At 42.1% G+C, this 26,394-nt stretch overlaps 1 protein-coding gene across 1 annotated transcript in view; it reads left to right on the top strand.

Annotated features, from left to right (window-relative positions):
• The first annotated feature begins 4,158 nt into the window (after nucleotides 1-4,158).
• The window catches only part of SCAMP1 (secretory carrier membrane protein 1), a 94,594-nt gene continuing 72,358 nt past the window's right edge, over nucleotides 4,159-26,394 (top strand). The window contains exon 1 of the mRNA XM_056112525.1: nucleotides 4,159-4,418. Coding sequence (XP_055968500.1) covers nucleotides 4,362-4,418 — 57 coding nt within the window. The 5' untranslated portion in view covers nucleotides 4,159-4,361. The remainder of the gene's footprint in view (nucleotides 4,419-26,394) is intronic.

Below are 26,394 nucleotides of genomic sequence, written 5' to 3'. Positions count from 1 at the left end.
CCAGAGGAGGACAAAATAAACAGGAAGGAGTGAGCAACTGCCACAGAATATTATTTTATTTTTTAAAAGTTGTTCATGATTTATTACATTCAATATTCCAAACAGATTAATAGTATGTTAGAGTTGTCCATTGGTCCAGAGATATCATTTAGCCATGTTGTAGGCATTTTAGAAAGGTTTTGGGGAATGAAGCTTCCATTACAGCTCTTTCTTTGCTTTATTTCAATGTCTAAAATACTCTGCCTCTTAATAGGCGCCCTGTAAACTATGGTGGAAAACTCAGGTGTGAGAGATAAATTGAATATAATCAACCAATGGTATATGGAGGAACTGGATCTAGAAACTAGTTTTGTTTGTTCATATTTTTAATTTTTAGGGTTTTTTCATTTGCCACATCCATCAGTGTTCAGGGCTTATTGCACTCCCAGGGTTACTCCTTGTGGTGCTTTGAGGACCATATGTGGTACTGGGAATGGAAATCAGGTCCACTGGTGACTTTCCATATGAAAATTTGCTAGTCAATGTCTGAAACCTAAGTTGAGACTTTAGTTCTGTATCTAATCCTTGTTTTCTGTTTTTATACCACACATAGCTGTGCTCAGGGCTTATTCCTGGCTCTGCACTCAGCAATCACTACTAGTGGGGCTGGGTGTCTATAAAAGGTTCTGAGAATCAAACCCAGATATATCTCATATAAGGCAAGTGCCTTATCTACTATATTACCTCCCTGACCTTTATTCCTTATCTTTTTATTCACTTCCATTTTAATAGAAACAAATCATTACACTGTCTAAACTCAGTTTCTTCATCTGTCATGAGATGCTGTTTCCTTTAAACTGTCCTAACCTGTGGATTTAGATTTCATAAAAAGTTACGAATATCACCTACAGCGGCTTTTGTGACCGCGTGACATCTTTTTATCTCATTTTTCTTCTGGAGAGCCCGGCAGGCTACCGAAAGCATCCTGCCCGCACGGCAGAGTCTGGCAAACATCCCGTGTCGTACTCAATATGCCAAATACCAGTAACAATGATAGGTGTCATTCTCCTAACCCTGAAAGAGCATTGAATGTGGCTCTTTTAAAATCTCAGGGCTAGGAAGAAGGAGACATTACTGGTGCCTGCTCGAGGCAATCGACGAACAACAGGATGATCATGATCGTGATCACCTACAGATTACAGTTTGAGTGTCCTATCAGTGTTTTTTAAATTTATGTTGTATGTTTTTGGGCTACAACCAGTGGTGTTCAGGAATCGCTCCTGGCTCTGTGCTCAGGGGTTACTCCTGATTGTGCTCGGGGGACCATGTGCTATTCCAGGGATAGAGGTGGGCTCAGCTGTGTGCAAGGGAAGTGCCTCACCCACTATACTTACTCTCTGATCCCTTTCAGTGTTTTAAAAGTATGGTCAGCAAATTACATCTGTCGAATCACCTTAAGATCTTTTAGTTTCATAGACTGCATTGCTAAAATGAATGAATTAGGTGTATTGCTGTTGATTTGAAAGGATTTGTTAGTCCTGTTTCCCAAGCCTTTCTACTTCTGTAGTTACCTTATTAACAATGATATATGTGAGGCACTATGAGACAAAAAAACTTAGGACTTTTCTCTGACAACGTACTTGAGAAACTGCAGTTCTGTATAACTGAGCAGAAAAGAATGAGATATTTTTCAAGACAATGCCCACAATAAGTATATGTAAATATCTATATGAAATTATAATATCTGCATAAGAGTGTGCTGAGTATAGATACAACCATTATAAGAATATTGAAAAGAACATACTAGGTTGTTAATGTAGCACTGTAGCACCGTCTCCTTGTTGTTCATCGATTTGCTCAAGCGGGCACCAGTAATGTCTCCATTGTGAGACTTGTTGTTACTGTTTTTGGCATATCAAATACGCCACAGGGAGCTTGCCAGGCTCTGCCATGCAGGTGGGATACTCTGGTAGCTTGCTGGGCTCTCCGAGAGGGATGGAGGACTCGAACCCAGGTCGGCCGCGTGCAAGGCAAATGCCCTACCCGCTGTGCTATGTAATATAGTGGGGAAAATCATATTTTAAAAAGTGAAAGCATCAATGTGTCAAGTCCATTTATGTATTTATGTAGAAGAATGCATTTGTATATAAGAACATTAGAAGTATCCAGATCCCCGGGCCCTATCACCTCTTATCACCTCAGATAAAGGATGTGTGTGGAAGTGAATGCTTGCATCACTAACAAGTATTCCAAGTGATTATGTAACAAAGAAGTCTGTAAATATATTAGATGCTACTATCAATAGTTGCAAATACAGCAGAGTTGGAAATTTCCATGCTGCAATACAGTATCAGCTGTTCCTCACTGTCTTGGAACTTAGTTGATGTATAATAAATAGTGGCTGATTATTCGAGTCACTTAAAGAATAGGTGGAAGAAGTGCAGTCTAAAGCAGTAAAAGCAGATCAATTTGGCAATGTCAAGTTCAAGAGAGGGGAGGGAAAACACATAACAATGAGGCTATTGTTGGTCCTTGCCATTTTCAGATATTCAACCAACTTTTTTAAGGCACCAAAGACAGGCAAAACACGTTTGTATATCTTTTGTTAAGAATTTTGGAATTCTGCCCGGCAAGCTACCGAGAGTATTCGATATGCCAGACACAGTAACAACAAAATCTCCAATGGAGACGTTACTGGGCCCGCTCGAGCAAATCGATGATCAACGGGAGGGCCTTTACTTTACTTTACTTTTAACAAATCTACAGATTTACGTTGGGAGTGACACTAGTAGAATCAGAATAGGGATTTGAACCCAATGCTTGCTTTGCGTACTAAGCTATGAACCCGGCAGTTTCTGGGTGAAGATGATGAACACAACAAGTAGTTTGCTTTATTTCACACCTAGAATCCTGCTGCTCTGTCACGCCCATTGCTGTGTTGTCAGTGACACTCACAGATTCTGAGAAGCAATTTCTTTGTCATCTAACCTAACTCAGGGCCTGTCAAAGAGATTACAGCTTCCCATCCACCCCCAATCATCTCCAGTGTTTTCATAGTGGGGAGAAAAGTATAATTTCACAGGCAAAATTATAGTGCACGTCCCCCATGCCCTGCAGTGGATAAGAAACCTAATTTTCAGTTCTTTTCAGTTCTTTAGCACCTGTCAAGTGGGCAAAATTCTGACTTTTACAGCTTTATTTGCAAAGTGCTTTTCTGTTAGAGAAGGAAGATCAAGAAGGCAAGATCAAGAAGGAAGATCAAGAAGGCAAGAAATGGCCTTCTCATTGGGTTCAGAGGTGAGGCAACGAAAGGTACATACTTCTTAGACACACCCTTTTTATTTTTGGGTAATCTCACCCCCGATTGGGAAATGACAAGGTTTAAGAAAAGAAATCACGTGTATATTTTGTGCCCCAATGCTTTAAACAACAACAACAAAACGACCTAACATTAATGTTTGTCATCCACTAACATTAACCTGACGTCCTCGATGCACTGGACCTCTGCCCTCTGTTCCCACCGTTTCCGGAGACGTAGCCATTTTGCAGATTCTGGAGGATGGGAATCAGAAGCTGGACCCTGGTACCCACCCTCATTGCCCAAACCCACGCGGGGCCGGGGCGGCTCGGGAGCCCCGAGGCTGGTGTCCAGGATTTGGCAGCAACTTGGAGCCGCAGGGACCGGAAGAAGGGAGCCTGGGATTCCCAGGTGGGCTCGGCAGAGTGCGGGTGCCCGTAGCTTCCGCACTCACCACTCACTCTCCTGGACCTTATACTGGAGGAGTGGGGGGAGCAGGGGGCGGAGCTTCCCGGGTCCCCCTCGTCCCGCCCCGGAAGCGACTTTCCTGGCCACGCCCAGCTCAGGTGTGCGGCCCGCGTGGGCGCGGGGCGTGCGAGTCCGTCCTGAGCACAAGCACCACACCTCCTCCCTTAGTTACACGAAGCCAGAAAGCGCCGATTTCAAAAAACGATGACGGCATAAACCTGTCCAGCCCGCGGGGTGGGGGGGTGGGGAGCACGGGATTGGAGTGGGGGGGGGCAAATCTCTGAGATGTCCTGGCCGCGGAGGCCGCTTCACCTTCGCCCCGTACGCTCCCTCCGCTCCCTCCGCCCCTGCGCGGTGGTCGGCAAAGCCCGGCGCGCTGGATCCGGAGCGGGAGGAGCGGCTCGGCGAGCGCGAGCGGCGCCGCGGGCCGGGAGCCCGGCGCACCGGGCATGCTCAGTGGCGCGGCCGGCTGGGTGGCCCCGCGAGCTGCACCCGGATCTGCTCGGCGGCGGCGGCGGCGGCGGCGGCGACGACGTGAGCGCGCAGGGGGGCGGCGGCCTCGCCTCGTCTCTCTCTCTGCGCCTGGGTCGGCTGGGTGACGCCGCGCGCCAGGGAGATGTCGGATTTCGACAGTAATCCCTTTGCGGATCCGGATCTGAACAACCCCTTCAAGGTGAGCGGCGTCGCCCCTCCTGGGCCGGGGGTTGGAGGAGACAAGTTCCCTGCGCGCCCACCCGCGCCCGCCGCTGGTGCCGGGGGCCGCCGCACCCTTGTTTATTTCTTTGGTGATGGGGGTGGTGGTGGTGATGGTTGCAGCCCGAGTCCCCGCTTCTCTCGCTGGCGGAGGTCGGGATGGAACCTCGTCGGCCCCGGCCGCCCCCTCCCCCCTCGCGCCGCCTGCAGGGGCGGGTCGTGCCCTGGCCGCGGAGCGGGGCCCGCGCGCCGGGAGGGCTGCAGGGCCGCCTCGCGGGAGCGGGCGGAGAGAGCTGTCCAGGCAGGTGGAGTTGTCACCTGCTCGGCAAGTGTGTCTGGCCCGGCCTGGGCGGGGGCCTGGAGGAGGCGGCCCGGTGCTCGGGAGAGGTGGGGGGCGGGGGGGTGCTGTGCAAGCCCGAGATGGGATTGTCATGGGGACCCGAGGAGGCGGCGGCGGAGAGCTGCACCGAGTGATTGGCAGAGGTGTGTTGGAGCGGTGAGGGTACCGAGCCGGCTGCAATGAAACAACCACCACCCGAAGAGATTGTTTTTATTATTTAAGATTTGTGTTGCGCCCACACACCAGGAGCGGCGCTGCCGTTCCCCCCCTCCAAGTAGGCTGAGGGTCCTGCCACCCGAGCCCGAGTTAAAAATACATAAACACACCTGGAAAACAATGGTGCACGTGGACGACCATCTTCCTCCCCGACTGCTTTTAAGAAGGTAAACGCTGGGATCTTTTCCAAGCGCCCCGTGCGTCACCGGGGCTCCGGGCTGTGCGAGGATCCCATTTCCCACTGGAGCCTCTTTTCCTTCTTGACCTTATCAGCCCCAGCCACGGAAGTGCTTGGCACAGAAACGGGAGAAACCGGCCGCTAGGAAGCTCATTGTCTGCCCTTCAGTTCGCGCCCCAGCGCTGTAAATTTCGCTTTCCAAAGTGCACTGGGCTTCTTGCAGCAGTTGCTAACAACACGTGTAATTTGTTCCCAACTTTTGAACTTGTTTCTTAATTTCCCCGGGATTAGTGCAGTGGTAACTTTTTGTTTGCAGGCAGGCCAAATGCAGTAGTAACTTTGTAATTTGTGGTCACAGGTATGTCCCTGGTTTGGCTTGTTTTTCCTTTTTCTTTCTTCCTTTGCTTCTCTTTCTTTTTTATTTTCTCTTCCTCGCTGCCTCCCTCACTGCCCTTCCCTCCCTCCCTTCCCTCCTTTCCCTCCTTTCCCTCCCCTTCCTCCCTCCCTCCCTCCCTCCCTCCCTCCCTCCCTCCCTCCCTCCCTCCCTTCCTTCCTTCCTTCCTTCCTTCCTTCCTTCCTTCCTTCCTTCCTTCCTTCCTTCCTTCCTTCCCATATAATCCTGAAAGACGATGAATATCCCGGTTTAGAGTACTAACCTGGTAGTTTCATGGAGAAAATGATTCTAGTTGTTGACATCTTGAAGTCAACAAATGGAGGAGACTAGACCCAGACACTATTCTATTGCCCCTAATTTCATTTAAAAAAAAATTGGTACAGTTGCCTTGGAACTTCTAGGATTTTACAAATGGTAGCACTTTGAGAATTTTTCTTCTCTTAGAAGTTTAGTATCTTATGTTGTGGAAAATAAGATGGTTCTTAAATCATAGACATTCTTAAAGATCTACTTCATAACTTGCCTAATGAGTGTTATTTTAAACTGTCTTAAAGGTATTGTCATGAATAACTTGTTAATACTTCTTAATTTAGTTATATTTTGCCATTTAGATAGTTAATTGGTGTTTCTTATTCTACATCTTTGACTATTTGCTATTTGATCATTCCGTTTCATGGCTCATTGCATGTAGCTGATTCTCTTTATTAGGGCAGGACACTGTCTCCACCCAGACTAGCTCTATTGTGACATATAATGTTGCCACGACCAACACTTTCCTCTTTGCCATGCATCAAATCAGCATGGAAAATATAAACCCGGTAGTAGTTTTATAGGTTGATTGTAGCGTTAAGTTATAAAACTTTTGTTCTTTATAAGTGGATGCGCTCAAAGGTCAGTGATTATTCAAGTTCATACAATGCTTTATTTAGGGGATGGCTAAGTTAGGTCAGGAGACAGCTTGAAACACACTTTCCTGTTTGTGGTCTTCGTTTTTGATGACTGTGACAGTGCTGAGTCTCTTCCATTTACGTCCAGCTGCCCTTGTTCATCCCAGAGTGAATTTTTAGATCTGTCTCTTTGTCCCTTTCTGCTCTTGACTTCCTTTGGTGTAAATGTGTTCTTATGGAATAGCGGTTCTGAATCCCTCTACTTAAATGTTTTAAAAGTTACCAGATTCATTTTTATGTTATATAGTGAACATTTTTCTTTTTAAATCCGCCATTTTCAATATTTTATTTTATTCTTTGGTTTTGGGGCCATACCTGTAGAGCTTACTCTTGGCTCTACACTCAGGGATCACTGCTGGCAAGGGCTCTGGGGACAATATGGGATGCTGGGGAGCAAAACCACGTTGGCCCTGTGCAAGGCAAACGCTCTACCTGCTGTAGTAATGCTCTGGCCTCATTTTCAGTATTTTAAAAATAAAATTTATATTAAAATATATGCAAGGCATGCATTTAGCCTTTGCACTATCTCCCCAGCCCTCTATAATGTGATTTTATTTATTTTTTGCTTTTTGGGTCACACCCAGCGATGCACAAGAGTTACTCCTGATTCATGCGCCCAGGAATTACTCCTGGCGGTGCTCGGGGGTCCATATGGGATGCTGGGAATTGAACCCAGCTCGGGCCAAGTGCAAGGCAGACGCCCTACCCGCTGTGCTATCATTCCAGCCCCATCTATAATGTGATTTTAAAGCTTGGAAAGAAGGGACTGGAAAGAGTATAGTGGGTAAGGTGCTTGTTTCGTTGTGGCCTATCTGGGTTTTATCCTCAGCATCTCATATTGTCCACTGAGCATACCAGAAGTGATCCCTAAGACCAGAGCAAGGAGTAAGCCCTGAGCACAGCTGGGTATGACACACCACCCCCCAAAGTAAATAAAAAACTAGAGAGAAAATATAATTTTGTACAGTAAACATATTTATTGAATTATTCTGTATCTCCCTTATTTTTTGTTAATTCACTCAACAAATACTTGAAAATATCATCTCTAAAGGATATTAGTCTAATAAAAGACATAAAAGGAGAGTTCAGAAGCCAGTGTAGAACATTAATACAGGCTTTTGTAGTCTGAGTAAGAATGTGTAAGTGCCAGAATGAGTGCAGTTTGTTCAAAGGAGGGGAAAACTAGGTGTATAGAAAATTAAATGCATTTTAATATATTACTGTTGATTGGTTGGATTAGACAATTCATTTTGGAGATACCATTTAATTAAATAATAGAATCAGAATTTCAAAGATGGGAAGAAAAATATCTTGAAATTTTTTTAGTCAGGTCTCACTTAATGACCGGAAAAGAAGCATCCTAGAGAGGTGTTTGTCTTTATAAGACATCCTGCTTCTTTCACGCCCATGAATGTAGAATGGCCCTCAGAATTTAGCTTCCCTAATTTTCATTCTGTTGCTGTGGTGTTATCTGTATCTCTTGTTTGAATTCTTGACACTAGAATTCTGGTTTTGTATTTAGTTATTGGACTTTCGGCTCTCATGGAGACTCAGTGGAGGGTAGGGTTTTACTCTAGAGAGATAGTATAGTGGTTACAGCATTAACCTTGCATGAGGCTGACCCTGGTTTGATTCCTGGCACCATATATGATCTCCTGCTAACCACCAGAAGTGATGCTGAGGACTGCTGGCTGTGATTCAAACTTCCTGTTCTCTTATCTCCCTGTCCAATTATTGGGGGGACTTAATTCTAGTGCTTTGTTCAGTACACATGCATCCTCTCTAGTGAAATGAAAACAAAACCCTGTGTTAGACCCTAACTTTGTTCCTAACCTGCTATGAGACCTTAGAAAGTGATTTAGCATACCTGTGCTTCAGTATAACACTATAGCACTGTCCTCCCATTGTTCATCGATTTGCTTGAGCGGGTACCAGTAATGTCTCCATTGTGAGACTTGTTACTGTTTTTGGCATATCGTTTATGTCATGGGTAGCTTGCCAGGCTTTGTCGTGTGGGCTGAATACTCTTGGTAGCATGCTGGGGTCTCTGAGAGGGGCGGAGGAATTGAACCTGGGTCAGCCGTGTGCAAGGCAAACGCCCTACCCACTATGCTTTCGCTCCCACTGATGAATATACATTTAGGATATAATAAGCTTAATATGGGCAGACTGTAATTAGGTAGTAATTGTATCAGTAATAATTCAGGAAAATATTTACAGCCATAGTATTATTTAAATTTTGTTTGTTTTAATAAAGCATGTTGTTTTATAAAGTTACAGTTGAGTTTTAGGCATACAGCATTAATACCACCACCCACTTCCCTCTATAGTATTCTTACCAATTGAAACTCATGGTCCTTGTGAGTGATGGGAATGCTAATTGTAGGGCATAGTTCAGGACTCTGGAGTCCTCAAAAAGATAAAGGTAAAATAATCAAAGGTAAAAAGTGATTTGCCTTATTAGGCCATCTTGCCTGACTAGACCGAGGTTGTCTGAATTCTAGTGCTTTGGTCAGTACACATGTATCCCCTCTAATTAAAGAAAAAAAAGTTGCAAAAATTGAGTATAGTGACCATCTTTTTGTGGCCTCAAAACTTACTGCACTCTATATGTTTTTAAAAATGGCCTACAATTCAACATTCTCATGAAAAATGGATAACTTGATATCCTTCAAGTTGCAGTAATTTTCAGTGTTTGAGTGTTGAAAGCCTTATCCTTATAAACATGACCCATAATTTATGGATGTTCTCTATTTTGTTGTCATTTATGAACATTTGATGTCACTACTCCCTTGTGCATTTAAAATTTAAGATGATCTGTCAAGAGAGTACAGGAGTTCTGGTGCCGCTTGCATTTGGCTGACCATTGTTTGATCTCTGGCCCCAGATGATGGACTCCTAAGTGACCCTGAGTACTGCCAGGTGTGGACCCCTTGCCCAATAAAAACACAAGTTCTTTGGCCAGAGAGATAATACAGGGGTTAAGACACTTGTCTTAGATGTATCAGATCAATGTTCAGTCCTGTGCACTGCGTGGTCCCCTGAGCCTGAATCAGGAGCTACTCCTGAGCACAGCCCGAGTGGCCCGTGAGAACCTCTGAGTGTCAGCCCACCCCTAATAAAATTTAAAACTGGAAACTGGTAGCGATAGACAAGACTAGAGGACTTTCTATCTGTTAGACTAACTTTATCTTTCTATCTTAACCTAGGACAATACGGTAGTGGAGAATGGTATATAATACTCGTTCATTGGCATGAGTTCCTGCTCTCTTTTCCTTAGATTGATATTTTTAAAATGCATGTTGTTGAATTGCTGCTGATACTTCATCAAGTTTAGGTGTACTGTTCCATCACTGTCATAATCGTCTATTGCCGTGTAACAAATCATCAAAGTGTAGTGGCTCGAAGAGTTGTTTGCTCACCGTTTTGTCTTTGTACTAGATTTAGCTTTGTTTTGGCAGTGCTCTTGCTGGGAGTTGCCCATGGGATGACAGTCACCTGACAGCTTGGTGTTTCAGGAGAACCTCTCAAATATCTGGAGGTTACCTGGGGCAGTCAGGTGGGGTGGCAGTAGCATGTACACAGTTTCCACTAGGAGCCATTCGGTCTTTTTACGTAGTGACAGCAGTGTCCCAAGAGGGCAGGAGTTGAAGCTACAGGCTGTTAGAGTTATTTTATTATTTCTGCTACATTGTTGTAAAATTCTCAGAGGCAGCTAAATTTACAAAATGGAATAGGTGGATTCCGTACTATTTATTGATAGTATGGTTTTTCCATTTTGTAGCTGATTCTGGAGCTGAAAAGCTAGTTGAGTATGAATGGCGAGACTGGTGCAGACTGGTTAGTAAATACTATCCTTCAAGAAGGGGAAGCCTGAAGGGAGGCATGCGGCAGTGGCTGATTGGCCGCCTGTCTGAGCACCAGCCAGGCTTATGTTGTCAGGGGGTAATGAGAGTTTGGGTGATGAGTGTTTCTTGACCATGGCCCTGCTGTTACCTGGAAATCTTTCCCCAGTCTATTTTTCTTCTGAGTTGGTTCCCCTCTTCGAGACAACTGCTTCTGTTAGGGCGCTTGCTTGCCTTATGCTTGGCCAACCTGGCTTTGATACCTAACACCCACCAGGAGTGATCCTTGAGTGAAGGACCAGGAGTAAGCCCAGAGCACCCCTGGGTATGGTACAAAATGAAAAAAGAAAGAAAGGAATGACTCCTTTTTTGCAGCTGAGTAGCATTTTCAGTTATCTTCCTATTAAAAGTTGGGAGTGAGGAGTCTTTCCGTTTTGAAAGGTATGTTCCTTTTAGTAGAGGCTGGTATAGATCTTGTAACAATTTCTTGTTAAACGAATCATGGTTTACATCACTCCTTAAAACACATTAGAATTCTTTTTGAGACAAGCATCTTTAAGGCATAGTGTCAGGGTGCTGTGGCTTTTGAAGATGATTGCTCATAGGAAGATGGCTTTGTTTTCTGTGGGGAGATCCGTGTTGACCTGGCCCAGTTGACTTAGTGTTAAGGCTGATTGCACATGGGAAGCCAGTCTCAGTTGATCAGAAATATGTACAATTACTTGATCCATGGGCTGTAGCCATAGCACAGCGGGTAGGGTGTTCGCCTTGCACGCGGCTGACCCGGCTTTGATTCCTCTGTCCTTTTCAGAGAGTCCTGCAAGCTCCTGGGAGTATCCCTCTTGCACGGCAGAGCCTGGCAAGCTCCCCATGGTGTATTTGATATGCCAAAAACAGTAACAACATGTCTCACAGTGGAGACGTTACTAGTGCCCGCTTGAGCAAATCGATGAACAATGGAAGGACAGTGCCACAGTGCTACTTGATCCATATATTTTTTTCTTCAAAAGGAAATATGTAAGTTATTGGAAGTATTTTCTTAGGGATCTGAACTAGAAGCACTGAGAATTCAGATGATCTTGGTGGAATAACCATAGAAAGGTCTAAGGAAAGAGCGAAGTTACTTCATTCCAAGAATCACTGGAGTGATGACTATTTTCCTGAGCGTCATTTTCTAGATTTTCATCTTTTAGCTGCTCTTGTACTGCAAGAGGATGTGCATGCTTTGAAGAATTTTCTTTGAAATCTGTTGTATTTTTTTCTGTGTCTTATCTTTAAAATACTCCTCCCCAGCAATTTAGGAGACCCAAGTTTTTTTTTTTAACCAGAATTACTAAAAGCTAAAAAAAGCTAAGAACTAATTTTTTCCCAAATCATGACAGTTAAACTAATTTAACTAAATATAAATATGATTGAATATAAACTTTCACTAAAGTAGGTCTAATTAATAGACTGTAGGTTGATATGATAGAATTAGATCAATATGATAGGAGCAGAAAAGTAATGCACATCCAAATATTATGAGATGTTTTTAAAGCACTTGAAAAATTTCTCCACATTCCAATAGGTATGGTGTTAGATGGATTAGCCTTTGTACCAAATGTCCTTCTTGTTTCCATTCTGCTTTATTTCATAGGACAGCTTTTACTGTCCTATGGTGTTCTGATTTCACATAGTAGTGGTAGTGTCTCTGTCCTACCCAGTGTAAGAACTCCCAGATGAAACCATTGTAGACCTGTGTGCAGAGAATAATTCAGTAATTGCCTCCTCTGATTTTGGTTTTGGTGCTTTTAAGAGTCATAGGTGATATGTTGATCTTTTTTTTTTTTTTTTTTTTAGTTGTGAATTAGTTCTGTTAGAAACACTTGTTTAAAGGATTTTTAAAATACTCCTGACTATGCCCTGGAGTGAAATTGATGGGGCACATGGTAACTCTATGTTGAGTCTTGGAGGAACTTGCAGGCTTTCCCACAGTGACTACCTTTTTACATTTCCACCAGCAGGGTAGGAGAGGTTTTTTTAAAATTTTTGTTTGTTTTATTTTGTTTTGTTTTCTGTATCCTTGTCAATAGTCACTATTATCTATTTTTGATTTTTGCCATTCTAGTGTGTGTGAAGTATCTCATTGTGTGTTTGATTTGCTTAGGCCTTGTCCTGATGCTTTTGTGATGCTGAGCATATATTTATGTGTTTACTGGCTACTTACTATCCTTGAAGAAATAACTATTTTCCAAAAAACTATTTATGTTCTTATTGAAATTGATGATGATTATTTTTGTGGTTAGGCACACCCATTAGTACTCAGGGCTTACTCCTGGCTCTACACAGACTCAAGGATCACTCCTGACAGACTTGGGAAACCACATGGGGTCCTGGGGATTGAACATAGACTGGCTGCGTGTGAGGCAGGCAACCTCCCTGCTATACTATCTCTCTAGCCAGTTTATTATTTTGTTGTTGTGGGGACTATGCCTATCCATGCTGGTGGGGAAACCAGTACCACTTTAGGCAATGATGCTGAAAATAACTTGTAAAAGTAAAAACTTTCTCTAAGAAAATCCTTCATATTTCATACTAAAATGGCTTCTGAATACTTGGTAAGTATCTCCTGAATATGTGTATTGACTTCTTTGTATTCCAGAATTGCCAGTTAGGGGCTGGAGAGATAGTAAATTAGGCAGAGGTGGGTTCGATCCCTGTCACCCCATATGGTCCCCTGAGCACTGCGAGAAGTGATTGCTGAGCACAGTGCCAGGAGTTATCTCTGAGTACCCAGAAGTTACCCTTGAGCATTGCTGGGTGCGTGTAGCCCTCAAAACAAAACAGAATTGCCAGAGTTAGTGTTAGAGCTTAATACTTCTCAGCCTTTTTTTTGGTCTGTGAACCCTTTCTGACCATGTTTCCTTCTTATGGTCCCTTTCCCAGGCAACACCCATTTACATGTTTTCATCTGTGGCCCTTGTCAAATATCTTGGGGACTTACTACAAGGGTTCATATGGCCCCTGTTTGAGGACTTCTATTATAACTGCTTCTAAACCACTGCTTGTTTCAGCATTTGGAGGTGTGTGTGTGGCGGGGGCGGGGGGTTTAGGTGTGGGCTATTTTTGGTTCTGTGTTCAGGAATCATGCCTAATGGTGCTCAAGGGACCATATGTGATGCTGGGGATTTGAATCAGGGTTGTGACCAACACAGCTATCTGGAAGGCAAACGCCTTCCCTCTTGTACTATCTCTCCAGCTCCTACTTTAATATTTAAAACAGAGCAGTGTAATAACGGACTTTCTTTGGCTTATTTTTAGAGTGTAACTGTAAACATGCTATCAAGATTTCTAGTGTAATACTTTTCCTTTTTCTTAGAAAAAAACATTTTATTTTATAGGATATAGATCTTTTGTAAGCAAAAAATATGAGAACCTTTCAAATTATTAAAGCAAGGAATAAATGTAGAATAAAAAGTGGTGTGCATTTTTAAATATTGAGTAGATCAAACTAGGAAGGAAGGTATTCACAGAATTCTGATTATTTTTACTTGGTTGATGATAGAAGAAAAAGACATCTGAATGCAAGTGATTTAGCATATGTAGCTATTGAAAGTTTTTGCTTTTTATACAAAGCCAAAACAGTGTCTACTGTAGAAGCATGCACAACCAGAGTTTATACCCCCTGCACCCCGAGGGAAAATAAGTAGTGGTAGAATTTTGGGAAATACTCTCATAGTAGCTAGAAGTCCTCTGATGGTGTTTTGGTATATTTGGAATATTTGGAAAGAAAATTGATGAGAAATTGAAGTGTTAGATCACAAAAAAAAGGATCCCAGAAATATCTGCCAGGTGTGACTGGGGTTTTGTTTATAAAAATGCTAATTTTTTATCATTTAGCAGTTTTCTTAGAGTTGATGATGCATATCCTGAGTTGATTTAGTCAGTTCTGTGGTTTTACTTGTGACCTAATGCCAAATCTCAGTTTGTCATAATGTTTAGCAAGTTGCTTACAAGTCCTTGGCATATTGTAAAATGCAAATAAAATTTCCCTAATCTCTAAAAGAAGTGTATTACATGCATTTTTTACTTGATTACTTTTTTATGGAAAATGTTTATGTAGAAGCCACAAAGAAACTTAATTGCCATCTAGAATTCATAAGAATGTGCTACATAAATTATATCTATTTATATAAACATTTCTTTATCTTTAACCTGGTGTTAGGGGAATTAGAGGAAGGAGTAAGGTAAATTACCGAAGTTTGTTTTCCACCAATAGAGGGGATTGGATAGAAATAGGGTGTCTCTACAATGAAGTATTATACAGCAGTAAGAAAAGGTGAAATCTTGTGAAATCTAGCACAATTGTGTGTGGGGCGGAGGTAGGTAAGATACAGAAGAGACCAGTATGACAATGAGAGTTGGAAATGATCACACTGGACAAGAACTGAATGTTAAAAGTAGGTAAAGGGAGATACTTGATAATCTTTAAGTATCTGTATTGCAGACCACAGTGCCCAAAAGGGGGAGGGGGAGGAGATGGGGTAGAGGCCCTGCCCTAGAGGCAGGCTGGGGGGAGGAGGGTGGTGGGAAGGAAACTGGAGACCCTGGTGCTAGGACATGTCCATGGGTGGAGGAATGGGTGTTGGAACACTCCATGACTGAAACCTAATCATGAACAGCTTTGTAAAGATCTATCTCACAGTGATTCAGTAAAAAGTCTTAAAAAATAAAAGGAAAGGAAAGAAGACGACAAAGAAAAGGTGAAATCATGCAGATTGCTACAACATGGGTGGGACTGGAGGGAATCACCAGATGAAAAATAAGTCAGAGGGAGAAACACTAAATACCAGACATATCAGTCGTTTGTCTATAAAGTAACAAGACAAGGGAATAGACAGTATTGAATGATGGCAAATGCTTGGCCTTGGGTCACAGAAGTCAGATTAACAAGAGGTGGAGGGAGGTGAGGGGAGGAAGAGGTGAATTAGAAGTAACATAAGGACAGTGGTTGTAGGGTTTTGAACATTTTGTAGGTGATGAAGATGCAGTAATTGTATACTTTAAAACCATAAACATGAACACTATTGTAAGCATGTTATCTAAAGGATAATTTTTTGAAAAGTTTATTCTAGAACCAGACCGCCGACTTTATTTTTCTACCATTTGCTCAATGACCTTGGGCAGAATCCTGAATATTTTTCTGCCTTCAGTATATATATTATTTGAATTTTTAACATTTCTTACAGTTCTAGTTTTTCTTTTGAATTAATTCAGAAATGGGAAGCTCTTAAAATAACAGCTAAAGGAAATAAACAGTGGTGCAAGATTATCTTTGATTGCAGCATGTGATTATTCTCCTTTATTTTATCTCTAAATTGCCAGTGTTTTTTTTTCAAGCAGACACTAATTTTTATTAACTTTAAAACTTTTTTATATTAACAGAAATAGTAACAAGGACAAAACATACAAATTACTGGTTGTCTTACAAAGCATAGGGATTTGGGAAGCTATTATATACAACACAACTTGAATCGAGGGTAATAATGAGAGCTCATTTTATTTTTATGACATTACCTTATGATGTGAGTTTTGTTTAAATGCTGCAGAGTCATACATTTGGTTTAATGTTGGTGATTTTTGAAGAGGAAATGCAGTGTTTTTATTTTATTCTATAACTTTTAAAGTCACGATTACTTTTTGAAATCATGGGTAGCTAGCAGGAGCTGAATCCCTGGTGTCAACAATTGAAAATTTGAACATAATCACCCACTCTCCCTGAATATATTGTGGTGGAGAATGCTTAGATTTGATGGGACTAGAATTTTAAGTATTGTCCTGGGGAGCTTAACCACCGTTTAGAATTCGTTTCATAAGAAAATGTTCAGTGAACTATAATACATGTACTTGAAGAAGGAAAACTCCACGTTCCAAAGTTGACTGCCTTTATATAGCAAGAATCCACCTTTAAAAAATTGTTTTTTTCATAAAGTAACAAAATAGGAGACTAACACCCAAGAATAGCCGAGATAAGTACCAGGAGGATTACTTCATGGCTTTGAGGACAGCCGAACACCTTAGGGGAAAAGGCAGCTCAGATAGAGAAGGGAGCACCAAATAAAGGGTGTTGGGAGGTTCCTCTCAGGATGGGATTTGCGTGATGAGAGTAGACTATAAACTGAACAAGATTGCCGCTCAATGTCTCTTTTGCAAACCACAGCACTCAAAAGGAGAGAGATAACAAGGAAATGTCCTGCCACAGAGATAGGGTGGGATGGGGGGATGGGGGTGGGAGGGATACTGGGACTGGTGGTGGTGGAGAATGGGGCACTGGTGGAGGGATGGGTATTTGATCATTGTATAACTGAAACCCAAGCACAAGAATTTGTAAGTCTACAACTGTACCTCATGGTGTTTCACTAATAAAAATTTAAGGGAAAAAATGGTTTTTAAGATAAGTTTAAATAGTCTTTGCCACAGTGACAAGTGTTATGGTATTTAGTGTTATATTAAAGGAGACTGACCATTAATTTTGGCACAGGACAATATAAACTTTTAAATGTAAGTCTCTTGATGATTTTCTGAAAACAGGGTATTTATTTGAGGAGACCTGTTTTCCTTTCCCTAGTATATTCAGTGGCTCATTTGTAAGTCATCAAAGGTGATTGAAGTTCGAGGTCAGTTGAACAGACCTGGTCAAATAATTCCTCTTCACTCTGACCAATCTTTTTCTATCTTTAGACTTCGTTGCATTCACATTGGAGTATCTAGCTCCCTTAGCTATTCAGTTCCCTAAATTTCGGGGGGGTGGGGGATGGAAGTTTAGTGTAATTGGTTGCTAAATAAAAGTTTCTAATTTGTTAGTCCTCAGACTCTGGTGTCAGGGTAGTCCCTGATTGCAAATCCCCACCCCATTTCTTTATGTTTCTTTCCTAATTACCAATTCTCTTTATTTAAAACAAGGACGTTGAGTAAGTTGACATTTAGATCTTAAGAACTTAAGGGATTTAAAACTGCAAAAAAAATGTATCTGTTTGTCTTTATTTGAAATCAACTTTGAGGTATAACTTGTAGATGAAAAACTTCACCAATTTAAAATAATTTAGTATATTCACAGTTTCTCAACTGTATATTTTCTAATTTTAGAAATTAGACAAAAATATAGAATATTTTTATCACCCCTCAAAACAGACCCCCCCCCATACCTTTTAGCAGCCATTCTCTGTTTCCTTCCAGCCCTGCTAACTCTTAAGTATTCTCGTATGTTTGCCAAATAAATGGCATTGTCTGTGTGTAGTCCTTTATGAGTGGCAGCTTTTAACATAATTTATTCAAGGTTTATCAGTATCATAGCATGTAACAGGGATTTCTTTCTCTGGCCAAATCATTGTCCATTGTATGACTATATTATATTTTACTTGTGTATTCATCATGTGATGTAATTTTGGATTGTTCCCACTTTTAAACTCTTAGGAGTAATGCTGCCCTGATTGTGCAAGTTCTATGCTAAATCTTTATTTATTTATTTTTTTTTGCTTATTACTTAGGAGTGAACTTACTAGATCCTACGGTAGCTGCTAAATTGTTTTTCGAAATGACTATGCCATTTTACATTAACACTGCAGCTAATAAGAGTTCTAATTTTTTTGGGGGGGGGGAGTGACACCAGCGATGCTCAGGGGTTAGTCCTGGCTCTGCATTCAGGAATCTCTCCTGATGGTGCTCGGGGGCCATATGGGGTGCTGGGCCCCAAATCTGGGTCGGCTGTGTGCAAGGCAAACACCCTACCTGCTATACTATCACTCCGACCCCTCTTAATTGTTTTTATATCCTTAGCAACATTTGTCTGTTTTTCTTCATTGATAAGTTTTTAAGTGCTTGATATTGTATAAACATTATAACTCAACATCTGTATATATTTACTAACTAGAGTATAATCACCACTCAGTTTTGTTTCCATTCATCACTATGCAGTTGACCCTCTATAGTTTTCTGACTCACACCTACACTTGCAACCTTTGTTTTGTTTCTTTTCCTTCTATATCATCATGTATTTACCTTTCTCTGCCTTTTTGTCACAGTGCCACCCAGGTTTCATCTGTGTGTTGAAAATGGCAAGATTTCGTGCTTCATACAACTGTGTGAGAGAGAGTGTATTATAGACAAACCTACACAGGGACACATCACATTCTTAGGTTGGCTACTGCAAATCATCTTGCAGTGGGTATAAGGGTTCGTGTGTGCATATCTTTTCAAATTAGTGTTTTCTCATTTGGATACCCCAAAGTGGATATCTGGATCATATGACGATTTCTAGTCATAACTTATGGAAGTCTTTGTGTTATTTTTTGTAGAGGCTGTGCCAGTTTCCATTCTCACCAATCACAACAAAGAATGTACTGTTCTTCACAAAATCTTCTGTTGCTTATATATTTTTTATAATTGTCATTCTAGTAGGTCTTATCTTTTTTGACTATAGCTGTTCTAGTAGCCATTGTGAAATGGTATTATCATTATTGTTTTTGTTGCTTATTGATCCTGGTAGACTTTCTTACTAGGTTTTAATTTGCATTTCCCTGATAATTGATATTGGGCTGGAGCGATATCACAGCGGTAGGGCATTTGCCTTACAAGCGGCCAACATGGCCGACCCGAGTTCGATTCCTCCGCCCCTCTCGGAGAGCCCGGCAAGCTACCGAGAGTATTCGATATGCCAGACACAGTAACAACAAAGTCTCCAATGGAGACGTTACTGGGCCCGCTCGAGCAAATCGACGATCAACGGGAGGGCCTTTACTTACTTACTTTACTTCCCTGATAATCTAATAGTGTTGAGCATCTTTTCATGTGCTATTTATGTATTTTCTCTTCTTCATTCTTATTGATCCCTTGCTATTTTTTGGGGGGTGGGAGGGGGTTGGGTCACATCCGGCAATGCTGAGTGGTTACTCCTGGCTTGGCACTCAGAAATCACTTCTGATGGTTCGGGTTGGGGGGGGAATAGGACAATACAGGATGCTAGGGATCGAGCCAGGTCGGCCGTGTACAAGGAAAATACCCTCTCTGACATACTATCGCTCTGGCCCCAGATCCTTTACTATTTTTTTATTGTTTGAGTTATTTATTTTATATACAGGTCATAAGGAATATGATTTCACATTTTTCTCCAAATTATGAGCTTTTTTTTTTAAAAAAAAAGCCAATTTATTTTATTTCTATTTTACTTTTTTTTTGGGTCACACCCAACAATGCTCAGGGGTTACTCCTGGCTTTGTACTCAGGATACTCCTGGCGGTGCTTGGGGGACCATATGGGATGCCAGGGATTGAACCCGGGTCGGCCATGTGCAAGACAAATGCTCTACCCGCTGTGCTATTGCTCTGGTCCCGAGGCTTTTTTGTGTGTGTGTATATATATATGAATATCAAATTTTTCACATATGTATATATATATATAGTACTTTCTTGATGGTGTACTTCATAATGATAAACTTTTTAGTGAGAGATATAATACAGTAGCAGGTTGACTACCACTGAAGCCAGTTCTCAAACAGTGCATAAGGTATGAGGGTTTTTTTGTTTGTTTGTTTTGTTTCGTTTCTGGGCCACACCTGAATGATGCTCAGACTACTCCTGGTGGTTCAGGGGCCCATATTGGGTGCTGGAGAGCGTATCTGGGTTTGCCTCGTGCACAGCAAGTGCCTTTCCTGGTGCTCTGTTTCTCTGTAGCCCCCTGAAGTATGGTTTGTTTGTTTCTTAAACTTTCAAATTGTACTGTCTTCCAGATGCCTACTTAAGAAGTAAAATGCCTTGAGTGTGATGGCCTCAGATATAGCTAATTCACTAAAGACTGATTTGGATCCATAGTCAATCCCTTTTAGATTTGAATAAAATTTAGACAACTCATGCCATGAATATCAAATTTTTCAAAATTATGACCTACCAATTTTTTCTATTTTCTAATTTCTAGTAATTAGTAAGCACTTCTTACAGTGAATTATACAGATTTTTCTAAATACATACTATTTTATATTTTATATAGTCTTGTCCCCCACCATACTTTTTGGGGGGGTCTCATAAGTGGGGTTTGGTGGCCACTCCCAGCAGTTCTCTGCCAGATGAATAGCTGTTCAATGCAAGGGATTTGGTGCCACTCAGGCCCATTGATGCCAGAGAGTACTTTTGCCACCCTGGAGGCTCTGGGCTCTTCTAGGTGCAGCACCTGACAGTGCCCAGGGGACTGAATGGGTGGTGCTAAGGGTCAGACCTGTTGGCCATATGCAAAATTACCTATGACAACACTTTTGCTATTTTTCTTAGACCCTTTCTGAGATATTTAATGGTTTCTCTTAATGCCTTCTTAAAAAATTATTGCAGCAGTTAGGATCTCCTATTCTGAGTAAGTGAGTCTCTTGTAAGCGAAATTCACGGTATTAAATGCATATAATATTAGTAATTCTGAAAGCATAAATAGGAAAAAATCATAAACTGCTTAAGTTTTGTTTAATCAAATCACTTTGTCTAGGGCATAATATTAAGTGGAACTATTGAGTGTTTTACGTTTTGGGTAGTTTTGCAAATCTTAAATTTAGCTTTTTTTCTTTTGAAGAAATGTCTTTTTTTTTTTTAATGTAGGAGTACTGCTATTTATTCAGTCACTTATTAGGCTGATTGAATTGTGCATGAACTCCACCTTACCTTTTTTTCCCATTTTTTAAAATAATTTTATTTATTGCATCACCGTGAGAGCAGTTACAAAACTTTCGGGTTTAAGTCTTGGTTATACAATGAAACGCTGTACCTTGACCAGTGCCCATTCTCCACCACCAAAAATCCCAGTATACTCCCATCCCACACCCTCCCCCTTCATGTGGGGCAAATGATTTCCACATTACTCTCTTTCTACTTTGATTACATTCAATATTTTGACACGACACCTACCATTATTATTTGGGATTTTACCCCAACACTCAGATCTGCCGAAAAGGCAACAGTAGACAATTTGTTTTCTATTGCTGATTATGAATAGGATATGATGTCGTGCAGCTGTGGTAGTGGCAGTGTGATTTTTTTTTTTTGTTTGGCTTTTTGGGTCACACCTGGTGATGCACAGGGGTTACTCCTGGCTCTGCACTCAGGAATTACTCCTGGCGATAGCTCAGGGGACCATATGGGATGCTGGGAATTGAACCTGGGTTGGCTGCGTGCAAGGCAAATGCCCTACCCGCTGTGCTATCGCTCCAGCCTGGCTGCGCGATTTTGAAATTTTGAAATTTTAACAATTAAATCTGGAGGGATTTCTTGCCAAAACCTGCTGGGTTTGGAGATTTGTTCCTGTATCTCTGGGATCATGGCCGTTTAGCAGCTTGATCAGAAGCCAGAGAGGCCATTTGTAGGTGGTGACTTGGGGTCTTGTTGGGGTGGGGAGGAAAGGGCTGTCTCCACCCCCATCCTGTGAGGCCACACGTGTCTTGTCACTGCAGGCCCAAACTTGACTGTCCAATGGCCTCTGGAGGATGACAGCCACTGAACCAACCACCAAGGGGGAGCAGGTGGAGGGACAGCACCCTTTCCTCCCTGGGGTGGCCTGGTGACAGTAACCTACTGTGGAGTTCAGAGGCATTTCTGTCAAAAGCTGCTGGGTTTTGAGATTTCTTTCTGAGTCTCTGGGATCATGGCCATTAAGCAGCTTGATCAGGAGCCAGAGAGGCCATTTCATGGGCGGCGACTCGGGGTCTCGTTGGGGTGGGGAGGGAAGGGCCAGCTCCACTCCCATCCCGTGAGGCCCTGCGTGTCTCGTCACTGTGGGCCCAAACCTGTCCAATGGCCTTTGGAGGATGACAGCCACCGAACCCGAACCGCCAAGCGGGAGCAGATGGAGGGCAGCACCCTTTCCCCACTGGGGTGGCCTGGCGACAGTATCCTACTGCGGGGTCTGGACACATTCCTGTCAAAAGCCACTGGGTTTCAAGATTTGATTCTGAGTCTCTGGGATCAAGGCCGTTAAGCAGCTTGATCAGGAGCCAGAGAGGCTGTTTGTGGGTGGTGACTCGAGGTCTTGTTGGGGTGGGGAAGAAAGGGCCAGCTCCACCCCCATCCCGTGAGCCCCCTTGTGTCTCATCACTGAGGGCCCAAACCTGACTTTCCAATGGTCTCTAGAAGATGGAGGCCACTGGGCCGCCAGGGGGAATGGCCAAGCAAGAAACCTATTCCCACCTGGAGTGGCCTGGCAACGGTAACCTACTGCAGGGACCAGACGCATTTCTGCCAAAATCCGTTGGGTTTCAAGATTTGTTACTGAGTCTCTGGGATCATGGCCGTTAAGCAGTTCGATCAGGAACCAGAGAGCCATGCCTCCAATTATATAGCTGAGCTGGAGGTGGTTTGTGGGTGTGTCTCCCACATACTCGATTTTTGGCTGTTTACTTTCTTGGTAAACTTTGCCCCAAGTGTTTGGGGTCTGACCAAAGGCACAGCAGCAATTTTGGGGTATCTGGAAGTCTGAAAGCACCATCAGGCTGCTGATACGCTCGCCTCACAGGTACAGATTGACCTACTGGCGGCACCATACCCCTGGAGGAAGTGTCTTAAGCATAATGAAAAAAATTTTTTTTCTGCTAACAACTTTGTGGTATTATTGACATTTGAATCCTGACCTTACTTTAGTTATATGCTTTGGGTAAATTACTTAAGCGTCTGAAAATTATGTTCTCAGCAATTTTTTAAAAAGGACCTAGAATTTAAGTTGGGTTTTCTGGAGTATGTGAAATAATTAGGATTATATTTGCCAAATATACATCACTTTTTCTCCTTGAACCTATCTCCGCTTTAGCTTTCTTCAGTTTCTCGTAGACTTCCTTGATAGAATTGTAGGTAAAACTATTCCATTTTTTTTTTCTGACTTGGTATAATTTCTCCAAACACCTTTCATTTTGTGGTGAAAGGCAAATGTTTCTTTCAGCTGAATAATATTCCATTGTGTTGATAAGCATCTGTGTTACCATCTTTTGAAGACTTGGGTTTCTTCCACATTTGGGAAATTGTAAACATTGCTGCAATAGGGCTGGAAATAGACCTTGTACATGGTTCACCCTGGTTTAATTGATGATTTTCCTTTGAGAACAATTTCATTCTTGGTATTTTTGGAGTTGTTATACATTATGATTTCTTTCTAAAAATAAGATTGGCCACCCCAGGTGGGAAAAGGTGCTGACCCACCACCTGTTCCCCCTGGTGGCTCGGGGTCTGCCATCTGCCAGAGGCCAGTGGACAGCCAGGTAGGAGCCTGCAGTGATGAGACACTCTGGATCTCTTGGGATGGGGGTGGAGCTCGAACTGCCCAGTCTAGACCTTGCTCAGGAGCATGCAGGCTCATCCCTGCGGCCAGCTTTCCAGGCTCTAAGCTACTGAACTGACCGTGCATGCACATAGGGGTTTAGAGGGACTTGACTTGGGGCTGGAGTGATAGCACAGCGGTAAGGCGTTTGCCTTGCATGCAGCCAGCCTGGCCGAGCCAGGTTCGATTCCTCCGCCCCTCTCAGAGAGCCTGGCAAGCTACCGAGAGTATTCAGTATGCCAAACACAGTAACAAGAAGCCTCACAATGGAGACGTTACTGGGCCCGCTCGAGCAAATCAATGAACAATGGGAAGACAGTGTTTTTTTTTTTTTTTTTTTTAACTTAGTGAGGACTGATCCTTTTCTGGGTTATTTGTGAAGGTAAGAGGGGCCAGAGTGATAGTACCGTGGTTAGGGCGTTTGCCTTGCACGCGGCTGACCTGGGTTCGATTCCCAGCATCCCATATAGTCCCCTGAGCACCACCAGGGGTGATTCCTGAGTGCGGAACCAGGAGTAACCCCTGTGCATTGCCGGGTGTGACCCAAAAAAGCAAAACAAAACAAAAAAAGCAGCTTAAGCCATGATCCCAGAGACTTAGAAACAAATCTCAGAATCCAGCAGCTTTTGGCAGAAATCCCTCAAGATTTAATTACTAAGATTTCAGAATTCCAAAATTGTGTGGCCAACATCATATCCTATTCATAATCAGCAATAGAAAACAAATTGTCTAATGTTACCTTTTTGGCAGATCTGAGTGTTGAGGTAAAATCCCAAATAATAATGGTGGGTCTGGTGTTGAAATATTCAGTATAATCAAAGTAGAGAGAGAGAGTAACATGGAAATCATCTGCCACACAGGTAGGGGGAGGGTGTGTGATGGGGGGGTATACTGGGTATTTTTTTCTTTTGCTTTTTTTGGGGTCATACCCACTGATGCACAGGAGTTACTCCTGGTTCATGCACTCAGGAATTACTCCTGGTGGTGCTCGGGGGACCATATGGGATGCTGGGAATTGTACCTAGGTTGGCTGCGCGCAAGGCAAACACCCTACCCGCTGTGCTATTGCTCCAGCCCCTAGACTGGGTATTTTAGTGGTGGAAAATGTGTACTGGTGAAGGGACGGGTGTTTCATCATTGTATGATTGATACTTAAACCCAAAAGTTTTGTAACTGCTCTCACGGTGATTCAATAAATAAATTTATATAAAAAAGGTTAGGAGATTTGATGATTGGATATACAAAATAAAAGCAAGGACATGTGCGCTCCTTGATATCACTGTTGTAGCACTGAGAGAATAGGATCTGTTTTTCTACATTTTGCCTATTTCCCCTTTTCTTTTTAAATATTTTTCTGTAATTGCAAAAATCATTTATATGGTTAAAAACTGGAAGACAGGGTTCATTCATAAAAGTGTGAATTTCAAACCTACATATGTCGTTACTGTTCTTTTCCTTTCCCTATTGGTAATAATTTTTATTAGCTTTTGTTTCAATCTTTTTAGAAAATATGTAAACATGTATATTCATTTTTATTTTCCTTTGTGGATGAAAGGTAACATTACACTGTGCTGTACTCCTTGACAAAGTTTAGATCTCTTTATTCCCTTTACAGTTGCATGATAGTCAGCTTCATAATACTTTATCATAACAGATGTATCGTGTTACTCAGTTACTTTCTATTGACGGATAGATAGGTCATTTCCAGTCTTCTCTTATTACAACAGATTTGTAAATTCTGCCATTTTGCCGGTAATCTCTGTGATTAACTCCTGTAAGTGAGATTGCTGGTCAAATCACGCAGACATAATTTTGGTAGTTCTTGCCAACTTCCCCTCCATATAGGTTGTAATAGTCTTTGTCCCTGTTGGCCATATACCAGAATCTCTGTTTCTTTACAGCTTTAATATTTATAGAATGTTCTGCTTTTGGATTTTTGTTAATATGGTAGGTGAGATATGATTATATGAGAATAGTTTTTAAAAATTTCTTCCAAGTGAGATTAAACATTCTTTTATTCATAATGTTTCAGACTGCCTTCGTATTTATACTCATTTCTTGAGGATCCATTTCTTGTATTATTGCTGCTATCTTGAATTTCTTTTTTGGTCTCCTCCACCCCTGGAGGGGATGGTTATAATTACTCAAGAAATGTCACTTCCTGGCATGTATGGTTAGCAAATATCTATTTATCTAATTCTTGTACTCACAGAAGTCACAGTCTAAAATGGAAAAAGAGACTTTCATGAAAGATCATCATGTTTCCGTGAAGTAAAACCTAATGGAGATAAGTGTCACATTCTGTGGGATGAGCCTAGTATGGAGTGATTTAGGTGGTGGAGCGATAATCAGCAGGATTACTGGTTAGAATGTTAAGAAATCTTTGACTTGAATTTTTAAGAAAGAACAGATTGATAGGTGGACTCTGCTTACTAGAATCATATTCCAGTAAATATGTAGTGTCAGAAGACTCACAGGCCACATGATATTATGGGTGGCGATAGAGGTGGGCCCTGATACTGTTCTTATACCATATGGATTTTCTCTGTTTGTTGGCCTTAAGCATGACCGTGATATCAAGTTAATCAGAGTAATGTGAACTTGAAACATCTGTGTTCTAATCCCCCCCTACCCCCAAGGAACACATCCAACCTTAGGAATCTTTCTGCTTCCTTGATGAAAATCTCTTTTAATTAAAATTTGGAAGGCAGTTCTACAAAGT

This window comes from Sorex fumeus, unplaced genomic scaffold (assembly GCF_029834395.1).
Source record: "Sorex fumeus unplaced genomic scaffold, SorFum_2.1 ptg000018l, whole genome shotgun sequence".
Classification (NCBI taxonomy): Eukaryota; Metazoa; Chordata; class Mammalia; order Eulipotyphla; family Soricidae; genus Sorex; species Sorex fumeus.
This window is presented reverse-complemented; position numbering and strand designations above follow the sequence as displayed.